The 13,876-nt window shown below is 42.9% G+C and overlaps 1 protein-coding gene across 1 annotated transcript in view; it reads left to right on the forward strand.

Annotated features, from left to right (window-relative positions):
* ZFAND3 (zinc finger, AN1-type domain 3) overlaps positions 1 to 13,876 on the forward strand; it is a 242,705-nt gene that overhangs the window by 193,225 nt on the left and 35,604 nt on the right. Inside the window, exon 5 of the mRNA XM_005873777.2 lies at positions 8,166 to 8,333. Coding sequence (XP_005873839.2) covers positions 8,166 to 8,333 — 168 coding nt within the window. The remainder of the gene's footprint in view (positions 1 to 8,165; positions 8,334 to 13,876) is intronic.

Here is a 13,876-nt window from a genome sequence, read left to right on the forward strand (position 1 = left end):
TGGGGGCTGGCTGGTTTGCCCTGAAGGGTGTCCTGGATCAGGGTGGGGGTCCCCACTGGGGTGCCTGGCCAGTCTGGGTGAGGGGCTGAGGGCTGTTTTCCGGCTGGCGAGTGACTGAAGCTTCCAAACGCTCCTTGTTTTCTTTTTTCTTTTTTTTTATCCTGGGCCAGCTTTAGCTCTGAGGCCTCGCTGCTGAAAACATGGATAAAATGTTTCGGTCCGGCTGGGTTTCAGTCCGGCTGTTTTCTGGGGTTTTGTTTACCTTCTTATTTGCAACATAGTATATAGTTGCTTAGAGTTGCAACTGAGAGGCTGGCAAGTTAGGCGGGGAACATTGGAGTTCGCAGCAAGCAAGCCTCGTGCTCGCTTCAGTGCCTGGCTGCCGGCCGCCATCTTGGCTGAGAAGTTAATTTGATATACTCACTGATTAGCCAATGAAAAGGGTAGTGGTTGTACGCCAATTACCATGTTTCTCTTTTGTTAGTGTAGATGATGCCATTAAAGTAAATAGGTAGATGAGGTAGAAAGAAAAGGAATCCAGGGTGTGGTACATTTCACAGGAAAACTAACCAGGACTATTAAAAAAGTCCATGTCATTTGAATGAAGGAAAGAAATAAAGTAAGGGACAGTTTGAGGGGCATATACTGTTCTATATTAAGAGAGACTTAGACATAAGATTCATGTAACACATGAAACTTGGTATGACATGCCTTTGAAAACAATGGAGATAATTTGGATACAGACTGAATGACATTGGATCATTATTCTTAATTTTATTAGGTGTAATATTTTGGTTATTTAAGGAAATGCCCATATTATTAGATGTGTATGTATGAAGTATTTTGATGTTTGCAACTTATTTTCAGATGGTTCAGTGGGAAAAACATATAAATATGGAGGGGAGAGATAAAGTAATGTGACGTTGTTAACAGTTGTTGAATCTGAATGGAGTGTGCACAGGTATTTACTGTACTAGTAGAGGCCCAGTGCATGGATTCGTGCATCGGTGGGGTCCCTCAGCCTGACCTACACCCTCTCGCAATTCGGGACCCCTTGGGGGATGTCAGACTGCCGGTTTTGGCCTGATCTCGCAGGCTGGGCACTGCGCCGCTCCCGCTCATCCTGGCCCCACTGCACCTGCCACTGCCGCGGAGATGGGAGTGGCTCACACCTCCACAGCTGCGTTTGCCAGCCATGAGCACTGCATCTGGCGCCCGTCGGTCAGCTGAGCGGCGCTCCCACTGTGGGAGCGAACTGACCACAGGGGGCAGCTCCTGCATTGAGCGTCTGCCCCCTGGTGGTCAGTGCACATCATAGCGGCCAGTTGTTCAGTCGCTTAGGCTTTTATATATATAGATTATTTGAATTTTTCTATATGTTTGAAATTGTTTTAAATAAGTTGAATGAAGGCTGAGTACTTTCCTCCTGAGGTTGGGAACAAGGCAAAGATGTCCTCTCAACACTCCTATTCAGTATCATTCTAGAAAGCCAATCCAGTACAATAGGCAAGAAAAACAAAAAAGGCAGGCAGAGTAGAGAGAAAGAAACATTGAGGGGGAAAACCCTTCCTTTGTAACTGTTGGACTCCGGTGCCATGATTTTAAAGATTGTTTTATTTAATGGAGAGCTGTTCTCCCCACAGCACATTAGCTGCTTCTACTGGATCTTCTGATGACTTCATAATCACTTTTTTTCTGGTGTCAAGATGTGCCACCAGAATCAGCTTTCAGCTGCTTTTATAGCAGGAATCAGAGGGGGAAGATGGACTGAGAGGAGGTGACAAATCTGATCCAAGTCTTTAAAACATGCTTTTGGGATATGTAGGTGCTCATCTCCTGGAGGGTACACGTCATGGCTCATAATTGTGCTGCTGTTCTCTAAACTCTCTTCCAACCAGAAATGTCCCTACAAAAGCAGCTTCTGCATTGTTGTCATGAGGACCAAAATCAGATGAGTAGATGGTGTAGTTACCCCCAGGAAGGTTTCTGATGCCTTATGTCTTTTGAGCATACTGAGGAGGACAGAGACCCCAAAAATTCAGGTGCACTCCCAAGATAGTCAGCTCTACTGGCATATAGATAGATAGAGATAGAGGTAGAGATAGATATACCACAGGTCTCCCATTCTTGTGTTCCCAGCAGGGAAGAAGAGTCAGAGGTCTGCTTTCAGCCTTGAGGTTGTGATAGAGAAGGAGACCTTCCTCGGATATCTCCCTCGGATATTTCTGGCCTAGGAGGGAGCCAGAGAAAAGAACTTGGGGCTTTGGGGTGAAGATGGAAAGAGAAGACAGAGACTAATGTTAAGGATAGTACTGCCTGGCAGCTTGAGAACAACTGACCTTTGAAATAGTTATGATATAAGATAGCAATTTTCAATCGGTGTGCCGTGGCACACCAGTGTGCCACAAGAATTTTTAAAACATGCAATACCTGGTTATTTAGTCAGGGGCACTGACCTCTTTTCCCTTAGGTTGTCAAATTAAAAAATGATAAGAGCCAAAACAACAATAGCCATCCTGTGTGAATGATTAAAAATTATACCTATTTTTTTTTGTCAGATCGTGAAAAATATTTTTTGATGTGCCACAAAATTGTAGTAATTAGTTTGTATGTGCCAGGAGATTGAAAATTGCTAATTTGAGACATAGCATCCTAGGTGTATTTCATGCTAGGTTCATCACCATATCATATATCAAGTGAAAATGAAGGCATTTTCCACAAAATTTTAATAACCAACCTCTTCCAAAGACTTGAACTTCTCTCTGTGTTCATGTAATAGCGTTTGACAGGTATATTATTCCAAATTGTTTAAAGGCCATTAAAAAGATAAGAAAGGAGAGGGAAATCCCAGTTGAATCAAGTGGGGGAAAAGTTTTTAATGGATAATGAGGGAGTTTTCTCTCCTGAAGTCTTTCATGACACACAGTAAAATGCCACGAGAAGGTGAATCTAATCCCTGCATAAACTCTGAAAACAAAGCATGAAGAGAAACACAGAAAAAGAACCTATAAAACAGATTTTTTTTAAAGGCTCTTCATTTTTTTCAGTGAGAGTGTGGTGCTTCTCATGGACAGAGGTTTTACTGCTTAAGCTCCTTTTAAATGGACAAAGGCGAGACAGCAGTGATGTGTGCGGGTTCATTAATTATTGCTCTTACTGATGTTTGCACAGGCTGTTGGGATCATAAATGTCAATCTGTCAGGAGACTGTGATAGGTTCTAAAAAAACTGATTGAGTACCTCAAAAGCTGTCATAGAGCCTGAGATTAAACAGATTCATCTTTCTTTCTTAGAAGTGAGGGAAGGTGTGGGTGAAGTGAATAGAAGGCTCCCTTCTCTTTGTTGCCATGGTGCTTCTCCCACTCTCCTAATCTCTGAGGATTGGCTGTGCCAAGGGCTGAGAGCTCACCTGAGTTGTCAGAAGGCCACAGTCGGTTAGCAGCCCCGGGTGTGCGGGCTGCCAGCTGCACAGTGACGGGAGATTAAGAGAGATGGGGATTCAACTCTGACAGGCCTGACACAATTTATTTGGAAATTTCTGGGAGAGAACATGAGTAATAAAGACAAGAAAAGTGACAGTAAGGGACAAATGTGAATATCTGTCAGAGACAAAACAGAATTTTAAAAGAAATAGCTCTGTTTGTTGTCTCCAGTCAAGCTTTCCAGTTAAACTGTTTCTGAATTAAAAGTCTTACCACTATTTTCAGCGATTTGGTAGTAAAGTACAATTAGAAGAATTGCTTTCTTCAGAAGATTAATGTGTTTTAAATAAAATCACTGTGCTTGTTTCTCTGTCACAAATTAAGCACTAGCTACCTTCAAATCTAGGGATCTGATAGGTAAAATACTTTTTCAAAGATTTTTCTTTCTAGGGTAATCACATTATAATTCTTGATCAGACTTTCCTTTGTCTAGAAGACCTGATATGATATTATTCTCATTCTGTTAAATTTAGGCAGAGGAAGAAAGGGTCTAGTAAGTACCAAGAACTATGAACCTGGCATGGGAGTGTGGCAGCTCTTGTGTGGGTATATACAGACTAGATTACGTTCTCAAGAAAAAGCATACTGGGGGGAAATGTGCTTTGCTGGCCCTTTATGAAAGATCTTAATTAGAAATCACTCGTAATTCCTGGGGTGGGGACAGTTTCTAGCTTGCCACTACAGCTCCGCCTGCTGCTAATGAGCATGCTCCTTGCGAGGACTCGTTTTTTCTGACAGTTAAAGCTGCGTGTAAGAGTTATTTCTGTTCACTTTTCTCTCCATATTTAACCCTTACTGCCCAAGTTCAGATTAAGCAAGTAGATGGTTAGGTGTTTTCTGTCGTTGTTGAGGAAATTAAAAGTGCTGCAGGGTAACAAATTATGTTTGTGAGCAAAAAGTAAAGAATCAAAGTTTGATTTATTCGAATATGGACTGTAGATGAGTATTCCTTTGTGTGACCATGTTTGGATCTTTTTTAATGGACATAAAATTTAATTGAATAGTTGAATTATTTAGTTCATTATTATGTAATTAGAATCCTTGCCCTGGACATCTGTTTCTCTTATTTAGGCAACTCACCCCATGGCACATAGTTTCATTAAATAATTAGCAGAGGAGATGTAAATTTCTTATGCAGACATGATGATGATCCTGTAGACCGCTCTTTATTTCATTAACTTCTAATTGAAACAGCAGGTTGGCTTGTGAGAAAATGCCAAGGAATTGTTTGCTTCACCAAGAAGTGATGCATAACACAGTCACCTCCCTGGATGGCATCGAGTGGAGGATGGTGATGGTAAACCGTTTAGGGAGTTTATTCTCCCTCCCTCTTTGTGGTAAGGGCATTAGAGGGCACAGGATTCCTTTCCATTTAATAGACCCTGGACTGAGTGAAGAAGGTTAATTGGACATATTCCAGAGCATAAAAGTTATGGATCTCTTAGGGACAGCTCCTTGATTCTAAAAAATAACATTCTGGTAAACAATGTGTGCCTCTTGGTTTAGAATCATGGGAGGACTGCTTCCCGTGGCTCAGATTTTCTGTATGCTGATGCGTTTGGTCTGAGACTTGTGCGCTGCTGGGACATTGACTCTCCGAGGGCTGACTAGCACTGACAGTGCAGCCAGACGCTCTTGGCAGCATCAGAAACCTCCCTTAGGACCCATTATTTCAGGAATGTCCCGGGCCTTCTGCCTACCAGAACAAATAACTCAGTAGTCTTTATCTATAATGTCAAGTGGATAAAAGAATATTTCAGCATGAGATCAAGCAGACTTAGTCCTTAGTTTTGTTATTGAATGCTCATTGGCCAGACAAGGTGGAGCATTAGAAGAAAAGAGATTAGGCTTGGACATGCCTCCTAATGTTGGGGGGCCCTATCAAGTGGGTGGTTTGGTGATGACCAATAATGATTATGTAAATATGAATTCTGTCTCCCAGTCTTAGGAATCATACATTTTAAAATATGTTCTTCATATATCATTCCCTGGCTTATTTAAGAAATACCTATGGTAGCATTGCCACTGAAAGAAAATTGTCGTCTTGTAGCAAAGGTTTGCTTTAGAAATGGAGATGGTGCTATGCAGGTAGACAGCGAATTTGACAGTTTGGGACAGATTCATGTGAAAATTGGCTTTGTGAGTTCTGCATTTCTAGACACACTCGGTTTTATCAGATAGCAATGTGAATGACAGGCTTGTGGTCTGAGCACGCCTCTTTTATGTTAGAGGTGTACTGGCATCATGTCAGGGCCTTTTAAATTTTAACAATATTAATAAATGCCAAGCCAAGGATTCCACTGCCTCCCCTTCTCAGGTGGGCCCTTCTCTTCTCCACCCCGCCCACCGGGGTTGAGGGGTAATTTCTTATAAGGATGTTACAGATTTAGGACCTTGTCTCAGAACAAATACCATTTTTTTGTTATAGCTTTTACTCTAGAATTTTCTCTTTTGTTGCCAAAAACGGGGGGGGGGGGGGGTGTCTGAATAGGATTATTAATACAAATAGCGCCATTGCTGGTTTGTGAAAAAGGACCCCCAAAGAGCAGTGTGGCTCATGCAGGGTGAGTTCCTTTTGGCTGGCTGCTTTGTAATGATTTACATTTAGATTGTTGCTTGTTGCTCTTGTAGGGGAAAGGGAGGGGCCTGGTGTGTCTGTACCTGCCTCAGTCATCACACTGACTAGGTTTGGACAGCTTCTCTCAGCAGAGCTTGGAAATAGGCTGAACTTGCTTTCAATTGTTTTCATCAAAGGCCTTGTTTAGTTGGTTTGTATTTGGGGGAAATGTCATGTAGAACTGGAAGAACTAAATGGGATGAAAAATGAAGTTTACAATTGCTAAGAATAGTGCGTGCCTTCCACTTCCCTAAGTCAATGCACAGTGCCATGGGCTGGGGGGCTGTGAGTGAACTGTCACCATCGTCACTATCGGAACCAGTGACTGCTCTCTGATGAAGTGCAGCATCTTCTTCACACAGAGGGAGGCTGGGGAAAGGGATGCAGACAGCCTTCATTGAAATGCATCCAACCGTCTGCTGCTTCTCACTAGAGCCACTTGAAATAGAAAATCAGGACTGCCTAGGAGAAGATTCAGTCATTCAAGAAATATATATTGAGTTGTAGGCATGGAGGGCACATTAGTGAACAAAGCAGGTGAAACTTCCTGCCCTCCAGGAGTTTACATTCTCCTGGGAGATAATGTTAAAAGTGCTATGGATGAATACAAGGGAAATGCTAGGGAAGCGGGGACAGAGTGGTCTAGATAGGGTGATCAGGGAAAAAGACTTCATTGAACAGCGTGCTCACTTTGTAAGTTATATAAATGTCTAATCACTACACCTGAAACATAATATTGTATGTCAACTGTAATTTCAAAATACATTTAAAAAGAAAATGTGGCTTAAAAGAGGTTAGATCCCATATAGATCTGGGTGAAGAGTGTTCCAGACAAAGGGAGCAGAAAGTGCAAAGGCTCTGAGGTAAGAGACAATAAGGAGGCCAGTGTGGAGAGAGCAGAGGGAGAGAGCAGCAGGAGTGAGGTGAGAGAGATGAGAGGAGGGCACCTCAGGCAGGGACTTTTGAGGGCCTCAGGTAAGAATCTGAACTTTTATTCTGAGAAGGGGAGCTGAGAAGGAAGGGGTTGTAGGCAAGGAAGTGAAGTAATTCTAACTTGATTTTGAACTGGATCGCTTGGCTGTTGTGTGGAGAATATACTGTAAGGAGGTGAGCAGGGAGACCAGTTTAGCAGCTGTTTCGCTAGGCTGGGCGAGATGGTGATGAATTGGACCAGTGCTGGAGGTGGTGGAGGGGTGAAAAGTGGTAGGATCTGGATCTGTTTTAAGGAAGATTATCCAGGAGATTCCCTTCCAGAGGTGCTTTAGCACAAACCACTTCAGAGCCTTGGCAAGGGGTGCATCCTCAGTATGCCGTGGGGGCACTTCCAGGAGCACAGAGCCCCCAAGTGCTGCCCTTTTTTGGAAGGCAAGAGTTATTTACAGCCTGTCTATAACATGAACTTTATTGCATTTTAGTTACTTTTTAAAGTCATGGTAAATACAAGTTCATTACACCTCCCTCCACCTGTCAATTTGGCATCAACCCTAGGGTGTGTTGTGGTACCACATGTTGCTTCTGTACCACTCCACAGTGGAGGCCCTGGGGCAGCTCTTTGATAAATAGGCAGGGATACACTCCTTAACTCTAAATACAGTTGAAATAATTCCCAATATTAGAAACTGATTCTTGTCTGTTTAGGAGTAGAAACATGAGTATTTTTGCTAGAAAAGATTATAGATACCCCATCAAACACTGGCTCTAAGTATGGAGTTATGCTAAACATGGCAATACAAAGAAGTACTAGACATAGTCCCTTCTCTAAAGAATTACCAGTTTGAATGGTCTCATAGAGACAACCATTATTAAAAACAACAGATTTTTGTGGAGCCACCCCCACTCTCCTCTCTTGGTTCAGATCTAGCTCATTAGAAGTCAGCCCTGAAGGTTCATGCTTGTCACACTTTGTGGAGTAGAAACCAGGCCAGTCAGAGCTGGCTGTTGCTTACACAGGTCCAATTCCTGGAAAAGGGCAGTAGCCTGGTCAGAAGAATGCCTGGCGCACATTAATCAGCTGTGCTTGCCAGGCCAAGCACTAACCCTGACCCCTAAATGTGTTGTTTTGGTCAGATTCACAGTCTGAGAATGAGGCTTCGCCAGTGAAACGGCCACGACTACTGGAGAACACTGAACGATCCGAGGAAACCAGCCGATCTAAACAGAAGAGTCGACGTCGGTGCTTCCAGTGCCAAACCAAACTGGAGCTGGTGCAGCAGGAATTGGGATCGTGCCGCTGTGGTAAGCATCTCCCCCAGGGACATGATGGAGACGGTGTCTCTGGCATAGCTTTGGAAATTATTCTAAGAGGCTGAACTCCTTTGTTCTTCTTCTGGAAACCTCCCTGAGAGCAGTAGGTTTAGAGTTTGAGAAATCAGGAGTAGAGGATTTTTAGTTCTAAGCACATACAAAGAAGCAAAAACACTCCCCATTATTTTGTCACATGTCTTTAGAGTTGCATTGTCATTGCTTACTGCTTTAACGTCTTCCATTGATTACTCTGGTTCCTTCTCATTGATGACTTATTTAGAAGTTAACCAAACCAGCCCAATTCTGGGATATGTACTATAAAATTCAGATAGTAAATTAATTCTGAATGAGCCTTTTACTATGTATAATAAATGCAAGATTTCTTCTCCCATATCCTTTTTAAATTAGTTTGATTAGAAAATTATTTTCTTTGAACTGTAATTCATTGTCACTTAACCCCTTGAATAACTTTAAGGTAGCCTCTTCTTCTGTATTATCTATCCAGTGTAATACCAACTCTTAGAATTGCTGCACAGAGATGTATTTTTAAAAACTTTATGTGTACCCACATAGAACAAAACTTAGACCAATCACTCCTCTCCCTTCAACCACACATAATTGTATAGCTGCAGCATTTAGGCCAACTTAGAGTTTTTCTGTTCCTGTTCTTATTTCCTGATTTAAAGCTTAATATTACAAAACTGTTCTATGGGACAGAGCTGTCACCAGGCCAACTTTGAGGCCTAGGTCTAGCCTCTGAGAATTCTATATCCTTGTCCTTAGGAATGAGCTTAAGAAGCTTCCCTTCACCCCTGGGATAGCCATAGATATTCTACAAGTACTGACGCTGGCAACCAGGACTAGATGGTTCTCTCAGCAGCTAGAAAGTTACAGGGACTCCAAGTCCTTTATCTTCTAAAGACGTAGCTGTTGCTGCTCTTGTCCCTCAATCATCTGCTCCGTTGGAAATGAGAAGGAAACAAAGGAGTACTAGCTTCTCATGGAAACTAATTTGGAATTCCTGTTTCTGTCTGTCTGTTGCACACTTTTGTGTGTGTGTGGTGGGGTGGGGAGGAGTAACAAGATCAGAAGCATATGTTCAACTGCAGAAATGGGACATTTGATGGCAGCATGGGGAGTCTAGGTGTCAATGGACAAGTTTTTATTTCTAGATTGGCATTTAGTTTTCTCCTAAATGCTTGTTTGAAAGTATAAAGAGGAGGGTTGGGTGAGAGTTGGGGGCAGAGGCTGTCAGCAGAGCTTTCACACTTCAGTTGTGTTCATGCATGTGGCATGGCCCAGGTGAGCCCAGAATTTTACTGATAGACTGCTCCTGGGTCAGCCCTCCCAGGTAATTTTAAATTCTTAATGAGGTAAGGAGGGAATACCATGGTAGCTAAGGAAACTCTGGGGCCTGATGGCTAACCACCTTTGCCCACATTGCAGAGTTCGATCTTTTGTCATGCCCTTTTTGCTTTGGTCTTCATGTGAACTAGGGGGGAGGCGGGGTTTCAGCAGTTCAGTCCATTACCAGAGTTGCGAAATCTACTTGACCATTTTTGCCTGTTGCTTCTATAACACAGACCTTTGGTTGTTCCTAAATTAGAATCATGAGATTTTCCTGTACCTTAATGTTCATTTTTCCTTCTGGAAAGTAACTGAATCCTGGGTACTAAAAAGGATTTGCTTTAGTGGATCAAGCAGTTGGTCCTTGCATGTTCCATCTTGCCTCTGTCATAATACCTCCTCTCCTTGTCAGGCCAGCAGTAAGAGTTCCCAGGTTAGCGCTGAGAAATCCAGAGGTGTTATAACCAAGTCTCCCAGCTTACCCTTCAGCTTGGATGCAAACCACCTATTTTCCTAAGGTCTTCTGCACCGCTAAAAAAAAAAAAATCTAGAAATACATCACATGCTTCTAAGTGAAGCCAACTTAATTGTCTCTGGTAAGCGTGGATTACTCTGTTGTGCTCTTCACCTCTTTGGATAGGAGGCTGATTTCTGAGTGCCTATTCGGTTTGCAAAAGACATGCATTCTTTTTAAAGGATATAATACCTAGTCCCTTGGCTTATGCCCAATTCTGAGGACCTGCTTATGGAGAGATTTGATTTTTCTGGTGGGGAAGAAAGTTCTGAGCTTTCTGCAGTCCCTCCGGATGTAGCCTTCCCAGAGAGAGCCAGGAATTCCATTTGGCCCACTGAGAGCATTACACTTCTGTGCCCAGAAAAATGACTGAGTCCACTGCCACATTTCAAAAGCTGAAGGACAGCAGTGGGAACATACACCTCTGGGACTGTCTTTGACAAATAGCTGTTGTGTTCCTCCTGCCTGTCTGCTTGGATCTCTCCAGGAAAGGGTGAGTTGTATAGTTATTTCCTTGAGGATGCATGGAGTGTTAGAGAGACATTTAACTGCCCTGAAAGGTTTTATGGGGGTAGGGGGGCAGTAATTTACTACTGAAAGTGACGACTCAGGAAGGTAGTTTGAACTCAAGCAGCACACTTCTCCACTGCAGAAAATGTTTTTATATATATTCACAATCTTTTTTTCCATTCCCCTTCAACTCTGTATAGGTTATTAACTGCTGACAAGAAATTCACATCTCATAAATAATGCTTAAGAGCCATTGCTATATAAATTGAATGTGTTATGAATTGTGATGGGCCTTTTTGTAGCATTCGATGCCTAGAGCAGGAAGAACAGAGGATGTCATTTTCATTAATTTCTAATGAGGTGCCAATTAAAGACAGGGAAGACGCTCCAAAGGGAAGAGTGGCCAAGCTCCCCTGAATCCTCTGCCCTGGGGCTGTCATCCAAACACTGCCAGCAAGCCTTCTCTAAAAATTCCATTAAATTACAGTCTCATGGAGCGCACACACAGACACATTCAGCTTCCCTTTGATCTTCAAAAGAGCAATTTGTAAGATGAGTTCGGAGCCTTCTCACATAGGGAACAGCTAGAGGTGGTAGGAATTGTTAATTGCCAAGGCACTCCATGGGCTTTCAATAAATAGATGAATTTTGAAGATGAATCCTCCTCTGCCTCTCTCTGACTAGATAACCTTTAAGTCAACAATACCAAAGCAACACCCTTTTCTGTAAAATCTTTCAGGATGCCAATTAGAAAAGGCATGTGGTGAGGCTGGGACTGTATCCTCCATCCTAGAGTAACTTCAACAGTTTAACTTCTCAAGATAGGAAACAGTTGCATAAAAATGGATTTATTTGTTTCATTTTCTATTCAGTAGGTAAATTGATCAGCTCATTCTCTTTATAGGAGTCTTGTCTTTCCAGATGCTACCTAGAGGGTGTTCTTCTGAAACCTGGCCATCCTCATCAAATCTGGGCCCATCTCCACCACATGAATGCTGTGTTTTCTAAGCAGATCTTTCATGATACACACAGCATGGCTTTTTAATGGCTGTGCATTGCTTCCCAGAACCACAGAATTAATTTTTAAATACTAGTCCACCAGCTTACATAAGTTATTGCATGTTTTTAATGGATAGTGACTTAACAAACTGTAAGCTGATAAGATCCCTTTTGGGACAGCAGTGCTTTTACTAACCTGAGTAATCTGACTTTCTTTATTGCTTTTCAAATAAATTTTTTATTTACTTTAGAAAGTCAGAGTGATGCTTTAGCTGGGACCTTTAGAGTACTCATCTCCAAGTGCACCAGTTCTCATTTCTGCCTTATCATTCACTGTCAGACTAAATTGAGCAAGCATTTATTGAGGTATGAGAATGCACAAAGCAATTTGCTAGGTTTTATGGAACTATAGGAGCTGGATATACAGAATGTAGAAGCTCATAGTCTGGGTCAGTGGCTTCAAATTTTAGTGGGCATCAGAATCACTTGGAAGGTGTGGTAAAACAGAGTTGCTGGGCCCCACCCCCAGGGGTGCTAGTTCAGTAGGCCTGTGAATGTTTAACAAGTTCCCAGGAAGGACCATGTTTTGAGAACTGCTGTTTTAGGCAGTTCTCAATCCTGGGAAGCTTTTAAAAAATAGAATATCTGGGCTTTATTCTAAACAAATCAGAAAAGGTTTCCAGGTATTGTCTTTAACTTTTTTTCTCCCTTTAGTTCTGTTTGTAGTTGCTTTATATATTTTGGTGCTCCCTGATTGGGTGCATATATATTGAGAAGTGTTATGTCTTCTTGATGTTAGTGTGTCCTTTATTATTATTTTTTTCTTCTTTCTTGGTGCCGTGACTCAGATCTGAACCGAGGTTGCTGTGATCACTACCCTTTATTAGTATGAAACATCCATCTTTGTCGTTCGTTACCCTTGTTATCTTGAAATCTATTTTGTCAGATGTAGGTATGACTATTCCTGCTTTTCTGGGAATGCCTTTTGCTTGGAGAATCATTTCCCATCCTTTCACTTTGAGTCTTGCTATGTGCCTTGACTGGGAATAGGACTTGCAAATTTTTGAGCCAATTGAGCCACCCAGCCAGGGTTGGTTAGGTTTTGTTTTTTGATCCAGTCTGCTATTCTGTGCCTTTTTATTGGTGAACTCAGTCCATTTACATTTAGGATAACTGTTAATGTATGAGGATTTCCTGTAGCCATTTTATCTTTTGTTTTCTGGTAGCTCTGTGTCTCCATTGGGTCTTTTTCTTTGTGTTTCTGTCTGTTGTTTTTGTTTGGTAGTATTCCATACTTTTTCGCTCTGTTTCCTGTTTTGTTGTTGTTGTTAATCTTCACCAAAGGATATTTTTTCCATTGATTTTTAGAGAGAGTGGAAGTGAGGAAGGGGGAGAGAAAGAGAGAAACACATTGATTGTTTGCCTCCCACACGTGTCCCAACAGGGGCCGGGAATGGAACCTGCAACCCAGGCACATGCTCTTGACCAGGAATCGAACCAATGACCCTTTGGTGCACAGGCCAACACTCTAACCATTGAACCACACCACCTAGGGCCTGTTTCCTCTTTTTTTAAGTTAAGTGTCTCTGTTTTGGGTGTTTTGTGTGTGTGTTGTTACCATTAACTTTTTATTTGGAAATTGAAAGTGTTTTCCTGACCATTTGAGAATAAGTTTTGCCCTGTATTCCTATAATCACCAATGAATGTTTCCTGAGAATAGAGATATTATTTTATACTAGAGGCCCGGTGCACAAAAATTTGTGCACTAGGGAGGGGGGGGAGGGGGGAGTCCCCCAGCCCGGCCTGTGCCCTCTTGCAGTCTGGGACCCCTCGGGAGATAACGATCTGCTGGCTTAGGCCTGCTGCTGGGTGGCAGAGGGCAGGTCCAATCCCTAGGTGCAGCCCCTGGTCAGGCTCAGAGCAGGGCCGATTGGGGAGTTGGGGCGCTGCCCCCTGTCATGCACAGAGCAGGGCGGATCGGGAGGTTGCGATGCCACCCTCAGTCACGCTCAGGGTAGGGCCGATTGGGGGGTTGGGGCACCGCCCCCTGTCACACACAGAGCAGGGCCCATCAGGGGGGTTGGGGCTCCATACCCTGTCACGCACAGAGCAGGGCCAATCAGGGGGTTGGGGTGCCGCCCTCTATCACCCACAGAGCAGGGCC

Source organism: Myotis brandtii, unplaced genomic scaffold (assembly GCF_000412655.1).
Source record: "Myotis brandtii unplaced genomic scaffold, ASM41265v1 scaffold420, whole genome shotgun sequence".
Classification (NCBI taxonomy): Eukaryota; Metazoa; Chordata; class Mammalia; order Chiroptera; family Vespertilionidae; genus Myotis; species Myotis brandtii.